The sequence below is a fragment of the Arachis stenosperma genome, chromosome 9 (assembly GCF_014773155.1).
Source record: "Arachis stenosperma cultivar V10309 chromosome 9, arast.V10309.gnm1.PFL2, whole genome shotgun sequence".
Lineage (NCBI taxonomy): Eukaryota > Viridiplantae > Streptophyta > Magnoliopsida > Fabales > Fabaceae > Arachis > Arachis stenosperma.
The window spans coordinates 157,539,206-157,559,225 of NC_080385.1; the positions used below are offsets into that span (position 1 = coordinate 157,539,206).

Here is a 20,020-nt window from a genome sequence, read left to right on the forward strand (position 1 = left end):
TATTAAAAATAAATTGAATAACACGCATAAATATATAATAATTAATTTTAATATATTTGTATATATATAAATTTTTTTAAAAAAAATTATTTATTATTTTAAATTATCTTTTCTTTTATTTTTTATATATGTTAAAATAATTCTAAATTATCTCTTCCAATTATTTTTCTTACAAAAACATAATGAAAGAAAGATTACATGCTTTTTTCTATATTTTAAAGGAATTAATATTCAATTTGATCTTGAATTTATACACAAATTTTAATTTAGTCTTTAAATTTTTAATTGTTTTTATTTAATCTTTAAAATTTTAATTATCTTTATTTAATCTTTAACTTTAAATTTTATAAACGTGACTCATATTAATTCATGGGACAATTTTTAATACATAGACATTAATAGAATGTTGACATAAATAACTAAATTTTTTTTTAATAAATATTACTACAATATTATTTTGTGTTATTTGAGTGTCAAAATTAAAACAACATTATTTTATTGATTTTAATATGACATTCAACTATTCACATCAACGTTTTATTAATGTTTGTACATAAAAAATTATCTAAATAACTAGCATCAATTATATTCACAAACTTTAAAAATTAAATAAAAATAATTAAAATTTTAACAACTAAATTAAAAATCGTATATAAATTCAGATATCAAATAATTATTATCTCGTTTTGAAGGCATTAGATTTATTTCAAAGATTCTATAGCTTTAGAATAGGAGGATAATAAAAAAATTACTTCGGATATATATCATTACTTGGTATGTAATTGGACTTTATATATACAAGATAAGTTTCTTCACCCCTCTTAGCTTAGGGTAAGTTTGAATTGATTTTTTACAAAAGTTTTTTTATCTTAAAAAATATTTTTATGTTTGGATTATACATAAGAAGTATTTAATATTTATTCTAATAAATAATTTGTTAAAATATTTTAATTTTTTTTAAACCATTATATATATATTACTTGCTTAAATACAAGTTTTTTAATAAATTATTTTTAAAAATCTTATCACAATTCACAAATACTTATATAATTATATAAAAATACTTTTTTTGATTATAAATATATTTCACTAATCATTATTTAAGAAAATTCAATTCAAATACTAAATGATTGACATTGACCCAACCATAATTGGTGTTCATGCGCCATTTAACCTTGTCGCTTTAGGCCTAAAACGTGGCCTCTAATGATACGGGTTCATTTCTTTTGAGATGTGGCCCAAAAGCTTGTTATCGAACAAAGAAAAACAAAACAAAGCTAAAGTTACAATTAAAAACTTATTTTACTTAAGCAGTTAAATTCAAGGACAATTAAAAGCTTCTCCTAGAGTTGAAAGCCCAGCTCAATCCTAGTGCTCTGTTACAGTTCCACTTCCCCTTTAGGGGACTCGATGTCTCTCAATTAGAGCTGCCGACGTAAAATTTAAATAAAACCAAAAACAGCTAAGACAATTTTTTAATGATAATTAATTAGTCGTATGAAAATGTTTTAATGTCAGAATAACTACTAAAAAAATTATTGAATAATTTAATATATTTAACTAAATTATTTAATAAAATACGTGTATAAATTTCAATTATTATTTTTATATATAGATATTTTTATATGAGTAATTATTAAGGCGTGAATATGAAATGGTCCTCCTAAAGAGCAATGGGTCAAAAAATCACCATGTACAAAAGGCGTGCTTTAATCATACAATCATGTTGTAAATATTTGCACGTTTATTTTATTTTAAAATGGAAAGGAAGAGGACGCAATAATTATGATTTGCCCCCGGTGACCTTTGTACTATGTAAACATTACAAAATTTCTTCTAGCTTTGTTGGCTAAGATCAGTAGTTTACGACTATATTATTATTAGTGTTGTAAGTGTGAAAATTGTTGAAATTAGTCATACATTTGAGAAAGTATGGAAGAGTGAGGAATTTATAAGAAGAGATACCCATTAATTTAATATTGTAAGATTTTGAGTTAGATGTGGTGTCTTCTTATTTTATATTATCTCACTTGATTCCTCTCTCCGAAATCTCCCCAATGATCGAGAGCTCTCCACGTATTAATGAATTGGATTTTTTTAATTTCTAAATTGTCATAAATTATCCATTTTAAATTGACGCGTTAATGATGCAGAGTGTTCAGTGATCAATAGTGGCACTTTGAAAAATTCTTATGCGATCTTGAAGTCAAAGATATGCACCCAAGAAAAGTTTGATGAGGGTACCCTCAAAAGTAGATTCATACTCATTGATCCACGTTCTTAAAGCTTTCGTTTTATTACATGAATATCAGATCATCTAGACAGACATAAAAAGCACAAAGAAACATAAATCAAAGCATTCTAATGTCTCAAAATAACATACATCGACTTATTCAATATCAACACATCAATATGTCATCTTCCAAGACAAAGAAAAGTTTTTACCAAGAGGGATATTCAAGCTCTCAAACTCTACCATCTCTATGTTATTTCTTCCATCTCCCTCATCATGCAAGTACTTATGTTCTGTTGTGTAAACTTTCACATTTGAGACATATGTCAATGGTTCTCCATCTATCATAACTCTGTGTAATTCTCCACCCCCATTTAATCCCAACACGCTAATCTTGTCAATAATCCAACCTTTTTCTAAAGCAAACTCGCCTTCTACAACTTGTGACCAAACCTTCACAGTTTCCTCTCTCACAGTTGCATGAAAATCAATGTAGGTTGCAATTGGATAACCACTTCCAAGCTTCATCTCTGGCAACTCATCATCATCAAGGAAGAGGTTCCCTTGAGCTTCTCCATCATTTGCTCCTGCTGGGAATGTCACAATAAGGCTGAAGGGTGTCATTCTAGCATCCTTAGAAACCATTCCACCCTGTTGCATTGGAAGAATAACATTCTGATACAAATGCACATTCACCGCATTCAAAGGTGCATCAAGTGTAACATAAGTCCCCTCTTTTGACACAATGGTATATGTCAAATCAAATAAACTATACCATGTTCCTGGTGGAAACAGTGCATTCACTTGTGTTTTGCCTTGTTCAAGAACAGGAGAAATCATCAAACTTTTCCCAAGCAAAAACTGTGTGCTGAGGCCATAACATTCAACATAGGATGGAAAAGAGAAGAAAAGTGGCCTTGCAATTGGGGCACCACTAACATGAGCCTCATAGTTGAGGGTGTACAGATAAGGAAGAAGCTTATACCTCGTACCCAAAGCATTTCTAGCAGACTCAGCAACTGAATCCCATAAATAAAGCTCCTGTCTTGGGGAATTAAAGTCTGCATGATCCCTTGAGAAGGGATAGAATGCACCAAGTTGAATCCATCGGTTACAAAGCTCTTCATGATCAGTGAAAGTTATAAAGAAGCCACATATATCAGCACCAACCATTGGAATCCCATATATTCCAAAATTAAGCATTGTGATTATTGAGTATCTCAAATCCTCCCATCTGGATAAAATGTCACCTGTCCAATGTGCAACATACTTGCCTGAACCAACATATGTGGAGCGTGACAAGATAAAAGGTCGTTTTTTCTGAATGTCTAGAAGGGCTTTGTGAGTTGCAATGGATTCAGATAAACCATAGAGGCTGTGAGCATCATACTCTAGAACTCCATTATAATGAACCGCACTAGTGGCTATAGTTTTGGAGCCTAAAGGAGCATGTACTCCTGAAGCATTGATTTTGTAGGGAGGGTTGTCCCATTTTGTGTTTGTTATGTCTCTACAATCAAAGCAGCATATCCAAGGTTGTGTTTCATTTGGACAAATCCTTCCCTCATGGATTCTGCACTTTCCAGTGCAGAAATTTGAAGCTTCATTCATGTCAATCCAGAGGCCATCAACAGGGACAAGTTCATGGAAGCGACGAATTTCGTCACCCCACCATGAAACTGTCTTTGGATTTAGAAAATCAGGGAAATATACTGCACCGGGCCAAACTTGACCTGTGAAGGGTTCCCCATCATGCTTGATGAAAACATCATTAGCCATTCCCCTTTGGTATATCTCATAGCTTTCGTTCACAGCAATTCCTGGATCAATGATCACAACATATTTCATGCCAATGTTGTGAATTTTGTCCAAGAACTTTAGAAGCTTGGAACGAGGGTAGTTGACTGGGTGGAGTGTGAAGTCCTTTGCCCCATCCATGTGATCATCATCATTCCAAATAACATCAAGTGGGATTTTAGCCTTCTGGTAATTCTCAACAACTTCTTCTATAACTGACACGTTTTGATATCCAAATTTGCATTGATGAAATCCTGTTAAATGTATACATAAAAGAAAATCATTGTTGTAAATGAAATTTGTTACTAGAAATGATAATCAAAATGAAAAAAGAAAGTCATACCGAAAGCCCAGTAAGGCATTGGAGCTGGTCTTCCAATCAAAGAAGTGTATTGATCAACAACATTGAGAGGAGAAGGTCCTGCAAAGAAGTAAAAATCTAAAACTCCTCCAATAACCTTGTATGTTAGAGATGTGCCTGTGTAAAACACATCCATTCCATTGCTATTCAGCAACAGAACACCATGTGCATATGCCTTGCCACCCTCATTTCTAAGATCCATGTACACTGGGTGTGACCCGTATAAATCAGCATTCACATTGAAGGCTGATATGTCAGTTGTGAACAAAGTGTAAGGATCATTCGGATTTAGTTTGATTCCATGTGGCTGTGTGTGCTCTCCCAAACCATACAAAGAAGCATCTTTGGATAATTTGGTTGAAATTTCCAAGTATTGGTCCTTGAAAACCAATGGACCAAATGGGTGAGAGTCATCATAGGTTGAGTTGAAAAGGGTGTCTCCATTTGACTTCCTAGTCACGGCAAAGCTGAAAGGGTCAGGAGTATAAGTAAGAACAAGCTCAGAGCCAGAGTACTCTGAAACCCAAGTTGAGTTCTTCTTCTTTAAGAATTCAATACTTTGTTTTAGAGGAGGTGGTTGCTCTCTCGGCAAAAGATCATAAGGAACCTCCCACCTTTTGTTCTTTGCATCAGTGATGTGTACCCTCAAACGGTTCTCTGTCTCGTGTCTGCATAATTGAAAATAAACTTTGAGAAGAAAACTAAAAAATGTGACTAGTTGAATGCACATTTATGTTAACTAGTGCTTACTTGGCATAAAACCTTAGAAGGGGAATATCAGCACCATAGATATTGTTGGTTTGCTTAACTTGGAGAAGTGCATGAATGGCAGCATCAGGTGCAATTTGAATAGATATGAGACGGTAGCCTTGGCCAATGAAAGAAGAAGTGCTGGCTTGTTGAGCAAAGTGTAGAATACAAGAGAAGAATATAAGGGTAGCCAAAGGGATACAAGGAGAAAACATAGCTAATGACTGAGGAGTGTTGTCATGCATTGCATGATATTTATAACATAACATTATTAAATTGTATTTGTCTTTAATTTATATTGATAATGTATTGAAAGTGAATGAATAAAAGTGGATAGAGATTATTACACAGCTCCATTAGACAATAGTCAAGGAGGTTGGAAATTGGAATTTCATTTTTGTAATGAAGTTTCAAAAGTCAGATACCCGTCATATTCTTGGTCCATGTGAGTCATTCCTATTCATATAGGGCAATGTGATGTTATCAATACAAATAGAAGCAAGATGCTTCTTGAGTTTTTGGTAGACTAATGAATACTAAGGCCTAAGGCTGTTTATTTTTTATTGTTGGATTTATTTACATTAATTATGATGAATAATAGTACATATATTAATAGGGAAATTTTAATTAATGAGACGTACTTTTTATTCTTTTTTCTAAATTCCCTTTGAATCCAAATTTCCTCTCTATTACTGGAGGAATGAGATGCCTACATATTTGTTCGGAATGGTAATTGTGAATTCTTTATTTGAAGATATCTGGGACACAATTAATTTGTTCTTCAGATTAAGAAAGTGAGTGGACCATGATTAAAAAACTCATAGCAATTAGCATCCAAAGCTTCACTTTGTCTTATTATGATTTGTCCCCGTGAACTTTGTACTATATATAGAGCCCGTTTGAAAAGTAGCAGAAGCTATTTTTTTAACTTTTGGATTATGAAAAGTCACGATCTATGTGTTTGGCACTATTTTAAAAAAAACTTTTAACTTCTTGCAACTTTTTGAAAAAGTAGAAATGTATGACTTCTTGTTTCTCGAGAAGTCATTCTACCACTTACTTAAAAAAAATTAATTTTAAAACAAAAAAATCTACTTTATTTCTTGATTCTATGAAAAATACTTACCTTTTATCACTATTTTCACACAAGGTCTGCTAGAAGCACTGGCCTTCCACTATCATTCTCACGCAATGTTCCAAGTCTCACTATTTCTACCTAACATCTGATGGAAGTATTGATACTCCACATTTTCAGACAATATTACATCTGAACAACTTACTGCATATATTCTTTCTAAATTTTTTTTATCATTTTATCATTATTTTTTATTATTAAATTTGTATTCAAGTGTGGTATGAAATTTCAGTTTTAATTTTATTTTTTTCATATGTAATTTTATAGCTTATTATTATTTTCATAGTTAATTATAACAAGTTCTTGACCTCAATAAAGGAGAAGAGAGTTCTAATAGGAGTAAAAATAAAAAATAAAAAACAGCAATAAAATATACATTGACACGTATTTTATATTTATTTTTTATTTTCACCTATCATATCATACACTAATATATTTTTTATTTTCACCTATCATATCATACACAATATTAGTGATTAGGTTACGTAAAATCAACATTCAATATTGGAAAGTATTTGTTATTATGGTTATTTTAATATTCATTCTCTTTTATAAAAAAAATTTATTTTTTGAATTATTTATCCAAACACTACAACTTTAAAATAAGTATTTTTATAACTAAAAATTCAAATACAAAATAACTTATTTATAAGCTGCTTTTAATAAAAATCCTCAAGTTTTAAGCTCCTTTTTCAAAAGAACTTATTTAAGTTATTTACCCAAACTGGCCATAATCTAACTATATGTAGACTTTGTTACAAAACAGCAATATTGTTTTCACACCAATAGGCGTTTATTTATTCTCAGTTATAGATTCTATATATTTATTTGTGTTTATTCACTTTCTTTACAATTAAATTTAAAAGGTATTTAGGTGGACAAGTATGCAAAAGAACATCTCTTCTAATTACAAAATTTATTTTACTTGTATCGACGCATTATTATTTTACAGTTTCTACATGTAGAAAATAACTTATTATTAGGAGTAATGAATAAAGTAGTAAGTTATGAGTTTCAAATTCATTTTTTAATATTAAGTTCATTTGAAAATTTTAAATAAAAATATGATTAACCTGATTGCTATGTTATCTTTTTAATCTCAATTATTTATATAAAATATGATAAAATAGAGAACTATAACTTGTATGATTAATAAAGAGTATAATTTTTTTACCAAAAGATAAGAAAACTCAAATGCACAATTTTTTAGATGAATATGAAAAAATATGCCATTTGAATTATAATTTATTGACAATTAATAAAGAGTATAATACTCTTTACTATTTAAGAAAGAATATTTAAGTACGGACCAAGTTTACTTTGATACATACTTTACAAAAAAAAAAAACACATAGAATCATTTTCTTTTTTTCAAATAAATGCACCTTATTAATATACAAATAACTAAAGTTTCAAGGCTTACTCATTCACGTAACAACACAAATAAAGTATCCTCAAAAGTCAAAAATAAGTTCATAATACAAAAGTAACTGTTTTGAAAAAAAAAAACTTAAAATATAAAAATTTTATATTAAAAATAATTTATAAATAAATTATGTTGTATTTAGTTAAAAAAATTACTTATTTTAAAAAGAAAATAAAAAGTTTATTATAAAAAGTCATATTTTTAATTTTTTTATAAATATTTTAAATAATTTTTTAAAAAACCACAAATTAATTTAAAAAATTATATTAAACATTAATGTTATAACTTTTTATACGTTAAAAATTTAAAAAAAAATATTTATAAATTTATCCAAACCCACCCAAAAAACACCTTAAGCTTTCATTTTAAAAAAAAAATTGATGTCTATAAAAATTGTGCCTAATTTGTCTACAAATAAAAAAAAAATAATAAGGTGGGACTCACCTATTTATGTTTAAATTTCATAAGCAAAATTTAGGCAACATAAAAGATACCTTTGTTTTATTACATGAATATTAGATAAGGCATTTGACCATAATAGTATCTCAAAATTAATCCCAACAAATCACCCCATCTTCCAAGTCAAAGAAAAGTTTTTACCAACAGGGATATTCAAGCCCTTCAACTCTACCATTATCTCTCTCTTATTTTTCCCATCTCGCTGATCATACAAGTACTTTTGTTCTGTTGTGTAAACTTTCACATTTGAGACACTTGTCAATGGTTCTTCATCTATCATAACTGTGTGTAATGCTCCACCTCCATTTAATCCCAACACGCTAATCTTGTCAATGATCCAACCTTTATCTAAAGCATACTTGCCTCCTTGAACTTGTGACCAAACTTTCACAGTTTTTTCTCTAACAGATGCATGGAAATCAATGTAAGTTGAATAACCATTTGCAATCTTCATCTCTGGCAACTCATCATCATCAAGGAAGAGGTTCCCTTGAGCTTCTCCATCAATTGCTCCGGCTGGGAATGTCACAATAAGGCTGAAGGGTGTCATTCTAGCATCCTTAGAAACCATTCCACCCTGTTGCATTGGAATAATGGCATTCTGATACAAATGCACATTCACCGCATTCAAAGGTGCATCAAGTGTAACATAAGTCCCCTCTTTTGACACAATGGTATATGTCAAATCAAACAAACTATACCATGTGCCAGGTGGAAACAATGCTCTGACTTGTGTATTTCCTTGCTCAAGCACTGGAGAAATCATGACACTGCTCCCAAGCAAGAACTGTGTGCTGAGGCCATAACACTCAGTGTAAGATGGAAATGAGAAGAAAAGAGGCCTTGCAATTGGGGCACCACTAACATGAGCCTCATAGTTGAGGGTGTACAGATAGGGAAGAAGCTTATACCTCATACCTAAAGCATTTCTAGCAGACTTAGCTACTGAATCCCAAAGATAAAGCTCTTGTCTTGGGGAAATGTAGCTTGAATGATCCCTTGAGAAAGGGTAGAAAGCACCAACTTGAATCCACCTATTGCAAAGCTCTTCAGTGTTTACCAACAATGTTAGATTTTTGGTACCATCTATTTCTAAGCTCTTGGGATAGAAACCACATATATCAGAACCAACCATTGGGATCCCAAAGATTCCAAAGTTGAGAATAGAGGATATGGTGTACCTTAAATCCTCCCATGTGCCCTTATTATCACCTGTCCAATGTGCAGCATATTTGCCAGAACCTACAAATGTAGAGCGAGACAAAATAAAGGGTCGTTTTCCTTGAAGCCCTTGAAGGGCCTTGTGAGTTGCAATGGCTTGTGAGAAACCATAGAGACTGTGAGCATCATACTCCTTAACTCCATTATAGTGAACAGCACTTGTGGCCACAGTTTTCAAGCCTATTGGAGCTTCAACTCTTCTAGCATTGATCTTGTAAGGAGGATCATCCCAACGTGTGGCAGTGACGTTTGTGCAATCTAAGCAACATGTTGGGTTTGGTCGACCTCCAACTATTGGAATGGGACAAACCCTTCCCACTGAAACTTTGCACTTGCCAGTGCAAAAGTTGGAAACTTCATTCATGTCAATCCAAAGGCCATCAACGGGTAAAAGTTCATGGAAGCGACGAATCTCATCACCCCACCATGAAACTGTTTTTGGATTCAAGAAATCTGGGAAGTACACTGCTCCTGGCCACACTTGACCCATGTAGGGTTGACCTTCATACTTGATGAAAACATCATTGGCCATTCCTCTTTGGTATACGCCATAACTTGTGTTAACAGCAATTCCGGGATCAACGATCACAACGTATTTCATGCCAATGCTGTGTATCTTGTCCAAGAACTCTAGAAGCTTCGGACGAGGGAAGTTCACTGGATTCAGCGTGAAGTCCTTGTGGCCATCCATGTGATCATCGTCCGTCCATATCACATCAAGCGGGATCTTTGCCTTTTGGTAATTCTCCACAACATATTCTAGAACTGATACGTTGTGATATCCCCATCTGCATTGGTGGAATCCTGTTCTTGCCCAATAACACAAAAAACAATCTTAGTCAAACCTACCAAGATCTTACAATTATATAAGCAACAACTTATTTGGCCTTACATGCATGCGTTGTTAAAATTTTTTTATTGTTTGTACTTATTTGGCCTTACATGAGATAGATAGTTTCCTTTTTCTGATCAAATATGAGATATTAAATTTCATACTTGACTTTATTCAAGAATGGAAAAAAATATATATGAAGTTTCACCATTCATTAATATGACATGTGATGTTGTTTAGGGTGAAAGATCTTCAAAGGCATAATAAGTAGACATGAAATTTTGATAAATAAACATTCACGGTTAAGTATATATCAAAAACTAACTAGCTGCTTAGAATATAATTTAAAATACATAATAACTTACACAATATATATATATACGTATTGATTGATTTGATAGCTGTTTTTTTTATGTAGAAGTAATATTTTTGTGTAACATATAAGATTGATCTTATATAAGAATAATAGTTTTAAAAAACAATATAATAAAAAAGTGAAAATTTATATTCAGTTATTTTTATTTAAAATTAATAATTAATAATTGTTAAATGATTTGATAAATTTGATTAAATTATCTTTTGAAAAAATATAGAGAGACAATAAGTTTAGTAAACAATGCAGTTATGTATATAGTAACTTCCTTTTTTTATTTGTGATTTTTGTAAAGGTGTAGTATATTTTTATTTTATTAGACAAATTTTAAAGTCTATCATTCAAATTATTTAAGAAAATTATTATTTACTTAACAAAATCGATTATCTTTTAACAGTTTTTCATTATTACTATATATGAAAATAATTGCAAGTGAGTTTTTACTAATAAAAAATAATATTATAAGACAAGAGAGTGAAAAGAAAAGGAAAGAAAAGCATACCAAAGGACCAATAAGGCATTGGAGCGGGTCTTCCAATTAAGGAAGTGTACTGGTCAACAACATTAAGAGGCGAAGGTCCTGCAAAGAAGTAGAAATCTAAAACACCTCCAATGACCTTGTATGTCATAGATGTTCCTCTGTACAACACATCCATTCCATTACTATTCAGCAACACAACACCATGTGCATATGCCTTCCCTCCTTTGTTTCTAAGATCCATGTACACAGGGTGGGCCCCGTATAAGTCAGCATTCACGTTAACAGCTGATATATCACTCGTGTACAATGTGTAAGGATCATTTGGATATAGTTTGATCCCATGTGCCTGTGAATTCTCTCCCAATCCATACAAAGAAGCATCTTTGGGCAGCTTCGTAGAAATCTCCAAGTACTGGTCCTTGAACACCAATGGACCAAATGGGTCAGTTTCATCAGAACTCGAGTTGAAAAGGGTGTCTCCATTTGACTTTCTTTTCACCGCAAAGCTGAATGGATCACAAGTGTAAGTAAGAACAAGCTCAGAGCCAGAGTACTCTGCCACTGATCTTATTGGCTTCTTCTTATTGCTAACAATCTGGACCGGTTGCTCCCTCGGCAAAAGATCATAGGGAACCTCCCACCTTTGTTTCTTTGCATCTGTGATGTGTACCCTTAAACGGTTCTCACTCTCGTGCCTGCAAAACATGAAGAAAAATGTGAATGTTTGAGGGCAAGTAACTAAGTACTAGGTACTAAGCATGCAATGGGGTTATGTAGTTACTTGATGAAGAGACGTAGAAGAGGAATGTCAGGTCCATAGATGTAGTTGTTGTGCTTAACTTGGAGGAGTCCAAGAAGTGCACCATCAACTTCTTCAAGAGATAGGAGGGTGTAACCCAGGCCAATTTTGGTAGGTTTAGGATAAGAAGAGTAAGCTTGTTCAACAAAACAGAGGAGGCAAGTAATAAGAACAAGGGAAAAGAGATAGAGAGAAACCATAGCTTTTTTCTGACTTGTGATCATAGATACCAATATAAATAAGAAGGATAAACCCTAAACCATAGCTCCTTTATTTTTTACTTCTTAGCTCATGTCTGTTTAAGAAAATAATAATAATTATACTAAGAAGATCTATAGAAAAAGGGGAAAGTATGAGGAGCCAATATTCTTATGGTACAATGTATACAATGAAGTTTAATTGAAATTAAAATTAAATTATGGGTACAATCATTAATTATAAAGATTTGCTAATTTGAATTTCAAAAAAAATTAGGATGCAGTTATTTGAAAACAAAAATCACGACCATCTCTCTCTCAACGGTGAGGAGTTTGAGGACAGACCAAAAACGCAGACCCTCTCACTGGCGGTAGTAACTCATCTTCTTCTTGGCTCGTGTGTTATCACCGGAAGTTGTTCCGTCTGACGTCGAAATCTGCACCGGTGAACACCCAGCAGTGCATTCTGATCATGTGGCTCGTTCTGGCGGCACCGCATCAACTCCACCTGCGATGACTCCGTCGCAGCCGGCGTGTACCTTCCCCTGTCCATTGACGGTACAAAATAAAGGAGTATACGTCCATCACCGCGTGGTAGTTCGTAGATGGGGTGCAATTGCCGTGTCATGTTCCATCCTCCGTTGCTAATCATAATTCATCGAAATCGCATGAAAACGCTCCCGACCATTTTGTCGCCGACCGTGAATAGTCTAATAAGGTGAGAATGGTTTGTTGAATCAGTGATAATGAATGGTTATTTCCATAAGATTTAGATGTTCATCATTAGTGCAAGTGGAGTGTTTTATTGTGTGTTAATTGATTACTTGGATGGAACATGATATTCTTCAATTAACCATATTTGTATTGGTTTTAAATTCATGGTGCGGAGTAATTTTATAATATAAAAACAGTTTAATCATTAGTCCTTATGATTTTTACATTTTAGGTTCTTAGTACTAAAAAATGGTTCAAGTATATCTATTGTTTAATTTTGCACACATGCATTATTCTTAAATTGTAATTAACAGGTGATACGTATGAAGAAAATGGGGATGTAGCCTGTGATGGATACCACAAATATAAGGTGGATAGACATGGCCCTAGCTTCAATTTATATTCCTTTGCCTGCTATTCTGATAATGCATTGCTTGTAGTTCACCTGTTTGTTGAAAGTTCTGAAAAAAGTTTTAACAATTTAATTGTTTCTTTGGGAATATATAATGCAGGAAGATGTGAAGCTGATGGTGGAAACAGGCCTTGAAGCCTATAGATTCTCCATTTTTTGGTCAAGATTGATTCCAAGTATATAAGACTCAAAGTTGTCTTTATTAATGGCTTTTTTGAATGCATTTAAAATTTGTGATTTTCTTTGTTCTCAGATGGTAGAGGACCTATCAATCCCAAGGCATTAGAGTTCTACAACAATCTTATCAATGAACTGATCAGCAATGGTTTCATATGAATTTCTTAATTTATGTAGAACCATACTTTGAAAATTACTTCCAGAACAGAACAAAGTTGTAGTCAGTTCTGATTCTTAAACTGATTTATCCATTTTGTGCCTTGAGCAGGAATCCAACCACATGTGACACTAAACAACTTTGATTTTCCACAAGCACTTGAAGATGAATATGGAGGATGGATTAGTCCTCAAATGATGTATTTTTTGATCTCTTGCACTGTAATGTTGTTAGCATTAGTTCATGAAACTGATACTGAATTAATTACTTTATGCGAAATGATGTAAATCCTCTAGTTCACTTTATTTTCCTTATTGTTATTATCATCTTGCTTAGCTTCTTCATATGATCATAGGCCTTTCACATTCATATGCATGTAAAAACTATGGCTATTCAAATGTGATTTAGCAAACCATATGCATAAAAAAATACTAATGGATAATACTATAATATCAGACCTTTAATTTTTTCACAGAAAAAGTGTATATTTTACTTCAAATCTTACTTTGTATTTTTTTTTTCTAAAACTACTTTGGAAGTCTCTATAATTTTACTTAATTTTTAATTTGTCTCTATTATTCTTCGCTTCCTAAATGTATGTAATAAATGTTATTTATGATTTAACTGACTATCGTGGTTTGCAAAAGGTTTTTTTTAAAACACGTTCATTTAGTGGGTATCTGAAGGTCCAACTAGATGTTCATTTTTGTATGATTTTAGATGTTCACTTTTCTCATATAACTGGATGTTCATAATCACAGTACAAGAGATTGTTAGGTTTCAGATTCATCCCCAAGTTCATTGTTGCATCTGTTAAAAAAGAATCACATTAACTTGGCCCAAAGTCAAATTTCATGAGGGCAATGCTTAACCAATTCAAGTCATTCATCCTTGGAAAACAAAAATATATATCCTTGAATACAGACAAAATTAAACAAATATTCGTAGTAGTGAACTGGATGTTCATTTCTGTATGATTTTCGATGTTCACTTTTCACATATAATTAGATGTTCACAATCATAGTACAAGGGATTGTTAGGTTTCAGATTCATCCCCAAGTTTACTATTGCATCTGTTCAAAAAGAATCACATTAACTTGGCACAAGGTCAAATTTCATGAGGGCAATGCTTGACCAATTCAAGTCATTCATCCTTGGAAAACAAAAAAATTTGAATAAAGTCATAATTAAACAAATGTTCGTAGTAGTAACTATTTAGAGATTGGTTTGTCTTTGCTAAGTCTGGTGTAGTTGCTGTTTTCAACTAGCTGCATTATTGCAAGTACTAATTAATTAAAGGAAAAGAAATAAAATAAAATCCCCTCATTTATAACACTCGACTCTCATTCTACCCTCAATTTCGGCAACAATCCAAGATACTCTCAAAATCAATTCCAGGAGCATTTAACAATAAAAAAATGCTCGAATAATATATATAGTGACATAAAAAATTCAAAGACGATCACTCAATTGTTAATGGCATCAATCTCCGCTAACTTATCCTGCTCATTATGTCGTTCCAAATGGCTAAATAAATTGTTAATGTAGCAGGGTGAGCATCGCGTCTCAACTAGTTTCTGTTGGCAAAACAAAAAAGGATCAGCATATTTTCATAAAAAATAACCAACTATGTTCATTTATTCATGTAATCAATGGGATACCTTTTTACCCATCTGAGTGTGTCGTCGGCCGGTTTAGGGATTGGTTTGGTTGAGCACGGTGATAATTTACACACACAATATTCAGCCGGCAATCTGAGTCGTAAAATCTTACAAAAGAAGCCGGTAAACTGCAGCCAAATAACATAAATAATAGCATTATACTACATTGCAATTGATGTAAACTTAATCATTGGACGCTATATGGAACGACAATATCATACTTATGTATCCAGACGAATAAAAAAATATTGGACACAAATATTATAGTATTTTTCATATAAAGAAAATCTTGGGTAGCAGAAGTATAGTAGAATACAAAACCCTGCTAACTTAGATGCTTGAGACAATCTTGTGCATAATTCAATCTGGTAAAATTCCACCAATCCAACAAAGAAATGGTAGTATTAGCTTTACTTTTATAAAAAAAATTGTTTACTAATTAAGTTTGTTGAATAGTAATCACTTCAGTTCAGCCCAATTCAAGTTCATCACGCTTCTTTCATGTTCCCTACCATTTTAGTCTTAACATTCACATTAATGATGGGTTGATTCATCATCATCTACACAAAGGTATGATATCTTCAGAGATTAGAGTAAAGTAGTTAACAAAATAGTGCAGAATCTTATTAGTCTTAAATTGACCTGGAATGAATAAAATATGTAGGTGCATGTACTAACATAAAGAAGCACTAGTTCTTCTGCATGAAACTAGAAAATTCATATTAATAAAGAGTGAGTTAGGTATCTATGCAAAATAGTTTATTTTATGTAAATAATATCATCTTCTATAATGTAAAAACAAGGACACAAATGGCCCAAGAAGCATATACGAATGGTTAAATAGCAGGTTCTCTTCCAAGTGTAATCATGATAATCAGTTGAATTATGGGTTAATATATTGCTTTAATTAAAACATATAATAGAAAATGAGTTCATTTAGGAAAACATTGGACACAAAGATTATAGCATGCTTCATATAAAGATCAAACCTCACAATTTGCCCTTTGTCAGCATCTATAAATGAGATAAAAAGCTATAACAACAGCATACCACACTAGTTGCACCTCAAGTGCACCAAACTTTTTCTTAGTTCCATACAGCATCTAATACCTTGTTAGAGTGTCCTAAATGCAATTTTGTCGTCCAGATTTAAAAATCTAACGCTCCAGGCCTGTTATGAAAATTATTTTAACCTTATTACAAACCAATAACAACAGTTTCAGCTAATTCTTTGGTTGCAGTGGCACTAGGAACACATCAATAATTAGAAATTGATGACACTAGAAAAAAATTTGAAGAATGACCATCCAATATACTATTAAAGTAACCATCCAACATTCTATTAAAGTAACCATCCAACAAATATTAACACATTTTCAACAATGCTCAGCCTGTATACGTCACGTTGCATGCACATGGTCCACACGGAAAGGGACAAAAAAGATTTAATTTTGACTGCTATACAAACACGATCCCAAACATTTCCGACCTTTCCCGCGCCAAAATTAAATCAACAAGCATATCAAGATCATAAACTAACTACATACTCCACAGTCTCTGCGATAATAATCAGCAACCACTACTTTTTCACCATGGGTCATAAGTGATTTAATCAACAAAATATATTTACATTCAAACATGCAACAGCGATTACCAATCCAAAAATGAACAACAAAACCCACTTACATTGGATGGATATGATTCTTCTAGAGATGATGTTTTTTGTGTTTTCGGTGAACGGTGTGTTGACGAGCAGGTGGGTGTTTTTTCTCAGGTCGGCTGCTCCGTTGATAGGAGAGGAAAGCGCCCACGCGATGTGAACTCTGATGCTGCTCGGTTCGTGGGTGAGCGCTCCTTGGTTGCCTTCCTGGTCGGCGGCGTCGCCCCCAGCGACTCCGTTGCAGACATGGCGGGATGTTCAGGACCAAGAGGGCACCGTCCTTGATGCCAACGATGAGGATTAATGGGTTGATGGGTGTGCTTCTTCGGTTGCAAAAGGGTTTGGGTGTGTGCAAAGATTAGAAGGGTTTGGGTTCTGCGCCGTTACAGGTGTGTGCAAATATTGGGAGGGTTTGGGTGTGGGGTGGGGGGTTGGAAAAAAATGGTAAGCAAAAGGGTTGAGTGATTTGGGGAAAAAGTGTAAATATGAGAAATTGGGTGGTATGTTAAACTAAACAGCCATAATAGGATTAGGGTTATTAATTGGTTAATTCTTTCTATTAATATTAATTGGGTCTAACAAACAGTCTATTGTATACATTGTATACATATCTTATTGTCTCTCTAACGATGCTCTAGGAAAAGATATGCACCAATAAGTAAAATGAATAATCAAACCATACACAAAACAAACGTACATTTTTATATCTGAAATTTATACATGGATAATGGCCCCGTCAACTTAAATTAATATGCCATGGCCCATGATTATTATTATTATTATTATTTTTGCATTGAATCTGGCTGTTTGTATTGCTTGCTCCGAGGGACATTGGATTCTTTATTAATACTATCATATCATATGTTTTAGGATCGATCATCTTCTAATACAACCAAACTTTGCTGCCAAATAAGGCCAAAAGCACGAGGGATTTAAGCAATGGTAACAATTTTGTTACATCCATTTTATTGTATAATCTAAGCAATAAGCATATTAGTACATCCTAAACTTATAATAATCCCCGAATGGAAAATGTTGCTTGGGCACATGCGAATTCATCAAATAAGTAACATGTTGGCTATTTGACCAGTCAAATCTCAAATGGGATAAACAACTACTGCATGGTGAGATCCAAAAGACAAAATACGTAGGAAAAAAGAGAGAAAAATAAGAAGTAACGGGAACCAAGCATTTTGTTTTCAACGTTGTTTCATGGTTGAACCCGCTAAATTGAGCATGAATCTAAAATGGAAATTGTACGGGACAGAAACTGAACATTGTTAAATAACGATATGAATAATGCTACTAACAAAATTTATTATTTTTATCAGGCCCATTCTAAATTCTAATAATATATAAATAAGATATAAATTTAATTTTAATATACTATTAATATAAGTAATTTTACATGTACATTTGATTATATATGTTACATCAATAAAAAATAATTATTTTTTTATATTAATTACGTAAATAACTATTCAACTGAACAAATATAATTAAAAAATTAATTTATCAAAATTAAACTCATAATTCAGGATGATGACTAATATTAAAAAACTACTTCAACTAAACCCTAAGCTGGAAAAACTTTAGTTCTTATTTCCTAACATTTCTATAAAGAAATGCCCTTTAATGGATTGCTAATGCCTAATACGAACATGGCCGCTGCAAGAGTACTCAATAAGCCTACTACTCTTAGAGGCCCAAAGCCCAGGTATACTCTTTTATAAGACCGATCCATTCTACATTTTTTTTCTCATAAAGACAGTAGGTTTTTTTATTTTAAATAAAAAAAAAATATTTTTTTCAAAATTCAGGATTACATAAAAAAAAGTGAAATTTTTCTTTTATTCGTTTAAATATTAGTGAGGCACAGTAAAAAGAATGAAACTAAGAAAAAACAAAATTGGAATTAAGTTGAGACTTCAGTGGGTAAATTACAAGTTCCTGATTTTATTGGTAGCAACTGCTAGAAGTTCTTCAAAATTCATAGATTAGCGTTCGAGCACCCTCCTACACCTTTCTTTCCATATATGTCAGGAAATAATAAAAGCAAAACGGGTCGAGTTCTTACTCACAAATCGATCATCCGGGACAACAATTTGGAGTCCCCACCAATCGAAAAAGGAGATGTAGTTCAGATTTGGGGTCAGGTGCGCTATTAGACTCTTGCTCCAAGTTTCTGAAGCATTTGGACAGTTGAAGATGCAATATAACAAGGATTTTGATTTAACATTGCAAATGGGACAAGTTGGTGAAATATTTGGGAATCACTGATTTATGAGCTGCATGACGGGGAGTTTTTCATGGGGGGGACTTTTCACCCGAATACCTGAATCTTGTGTGAGACTGTCAGATTCCAAAGAAAATTCTAGATTTTCAGTTGTTGCATGATATTTGGACAAAATTCTAGAGAAACATGGTGGAAAAGGTAAACAACTCTATATCCTGAAACTACATCATATATCTTGGATCTGTTGAGCGTCCATTGAATTTTATCCTCTCTTTCTTCTGGTACTGTAGATAGAATTCTCTAGGCAACATCTTGAGAGAATATTGAATTAATTAGGGACTGATTCCATTGCTTATGTGCAGAGAACAGATCACGAACTAAGAAGATCGAATGTCCAACTTGGGACTGACTTGTAAGAGCTAGTACTGAGAATGGATACAGAGATGGGAGTCCTGGATCTCTAAAGATTCGAATTGCTGTTCTAGAACCAACTCTCCAGTTTAACCCATTTTCAACGACACTTCTACCTATAAGGATACTCCTCCATCTCCAAGAAGGTAAGGTCCCCAACTCTGCATTTAGAATAGAATTATATTTGAAATATTTTCTTTTTAAGATTCTAGATAATAAAGAATCAGGATGAGTGGAAATTCTCCAATATTGTTTACCTAAGAAAACCAAATTTTGTGCACGTAGGTTCTTAAAGGCAAGCCCTCCTTCTTTCTTAGCCCTTGTCATTGTATCCCAACTATCCAAACCATACGACGTTTCGCAGCGTGTTGACCACACCGGAATTGATCAAGAATGCCATGGATTTTCTTGATTAGATTATCTAAAAGTCTGAAACAAGATAGGATATATATCGGGATTGCTTTTCCTATCGCCCTTAGTAATACTTGTCTTTCTTCATTAGATAAAAGACATCGTTTCCAACCTTTG

At 32.7% G+C, this 20,020-nt stretch overlaps 2 protein-coding genes and 1 long non-coding RNA gene across 3 annotated transcripts; 1 reads left to right on the forward strand and 2 right to left on the reverse strand.

The window, feature by feature from the left end:
- Positions 1 to 2,364: 2,364 nt before the first annotated feature.
- LOC130950254 (alpha-xylosidase 1-like) lies at positions 2,365 to 5,386 on the reverse strand. The gene is made up of 3 exons (XM_057878773.1): positions 5,142 to 5,386; positions 4,374 to 5,059; positions 2,365 to 4,284 (listed from the first exon to the last, which is right to left on the reverse strand). Exons 1-3 carry the CDS (start codon positions 5,384 to 5,386, stop codon positions 2,408 to 2,410), a joined length of 2,808 nt encoding a protein of 935 aa, XP_057734756.1. The 3' UTR covers positions 2,365 to 2,407.
- A 2,881-nt stretch (positions 5,387 to 8,267) lies between these two features.
- Positions 8,268 to 12,617, reverse strand: LOC130950255 (alpha-xylosidase 1-like). Its single transcript, XM_057878774.1, has 4 exons — positions 12,474 to 12,617; positions 11,850 to 12,076; positions 11,090 to 11,763; positions 8,268 to 10,186 (listed from the first exon to the last, which is right to left on the reverse strand). The coding sequence occupies exons 1-4, from the start codon at positions 12,615 to 12,617 to the stop codon at positions 8,268 to 8,270; spliced, it is 2,964 nt and encodes a 987-aa protein (XP_057734757.1).
- Positions 12,618 to 13,289: 672 nt separating this feature from the next.
- LOC130948252 (uncharacterized) lies at positions 13,290 to 13,723 on the forward strand. The gene is made up of 3 exons (XR_009072990.1): positions 13,290 to 13,366; positions 13,444 to 13,515; positions 13,636 to 13,723. It is a non-coding gene; the product is annotated as an uncharacterized LOC130948252 (long non-coding RNA).
- The last annotated feature ends 6,297 nt before the right edge of the window (positions 13,724 to 20,020 follow it).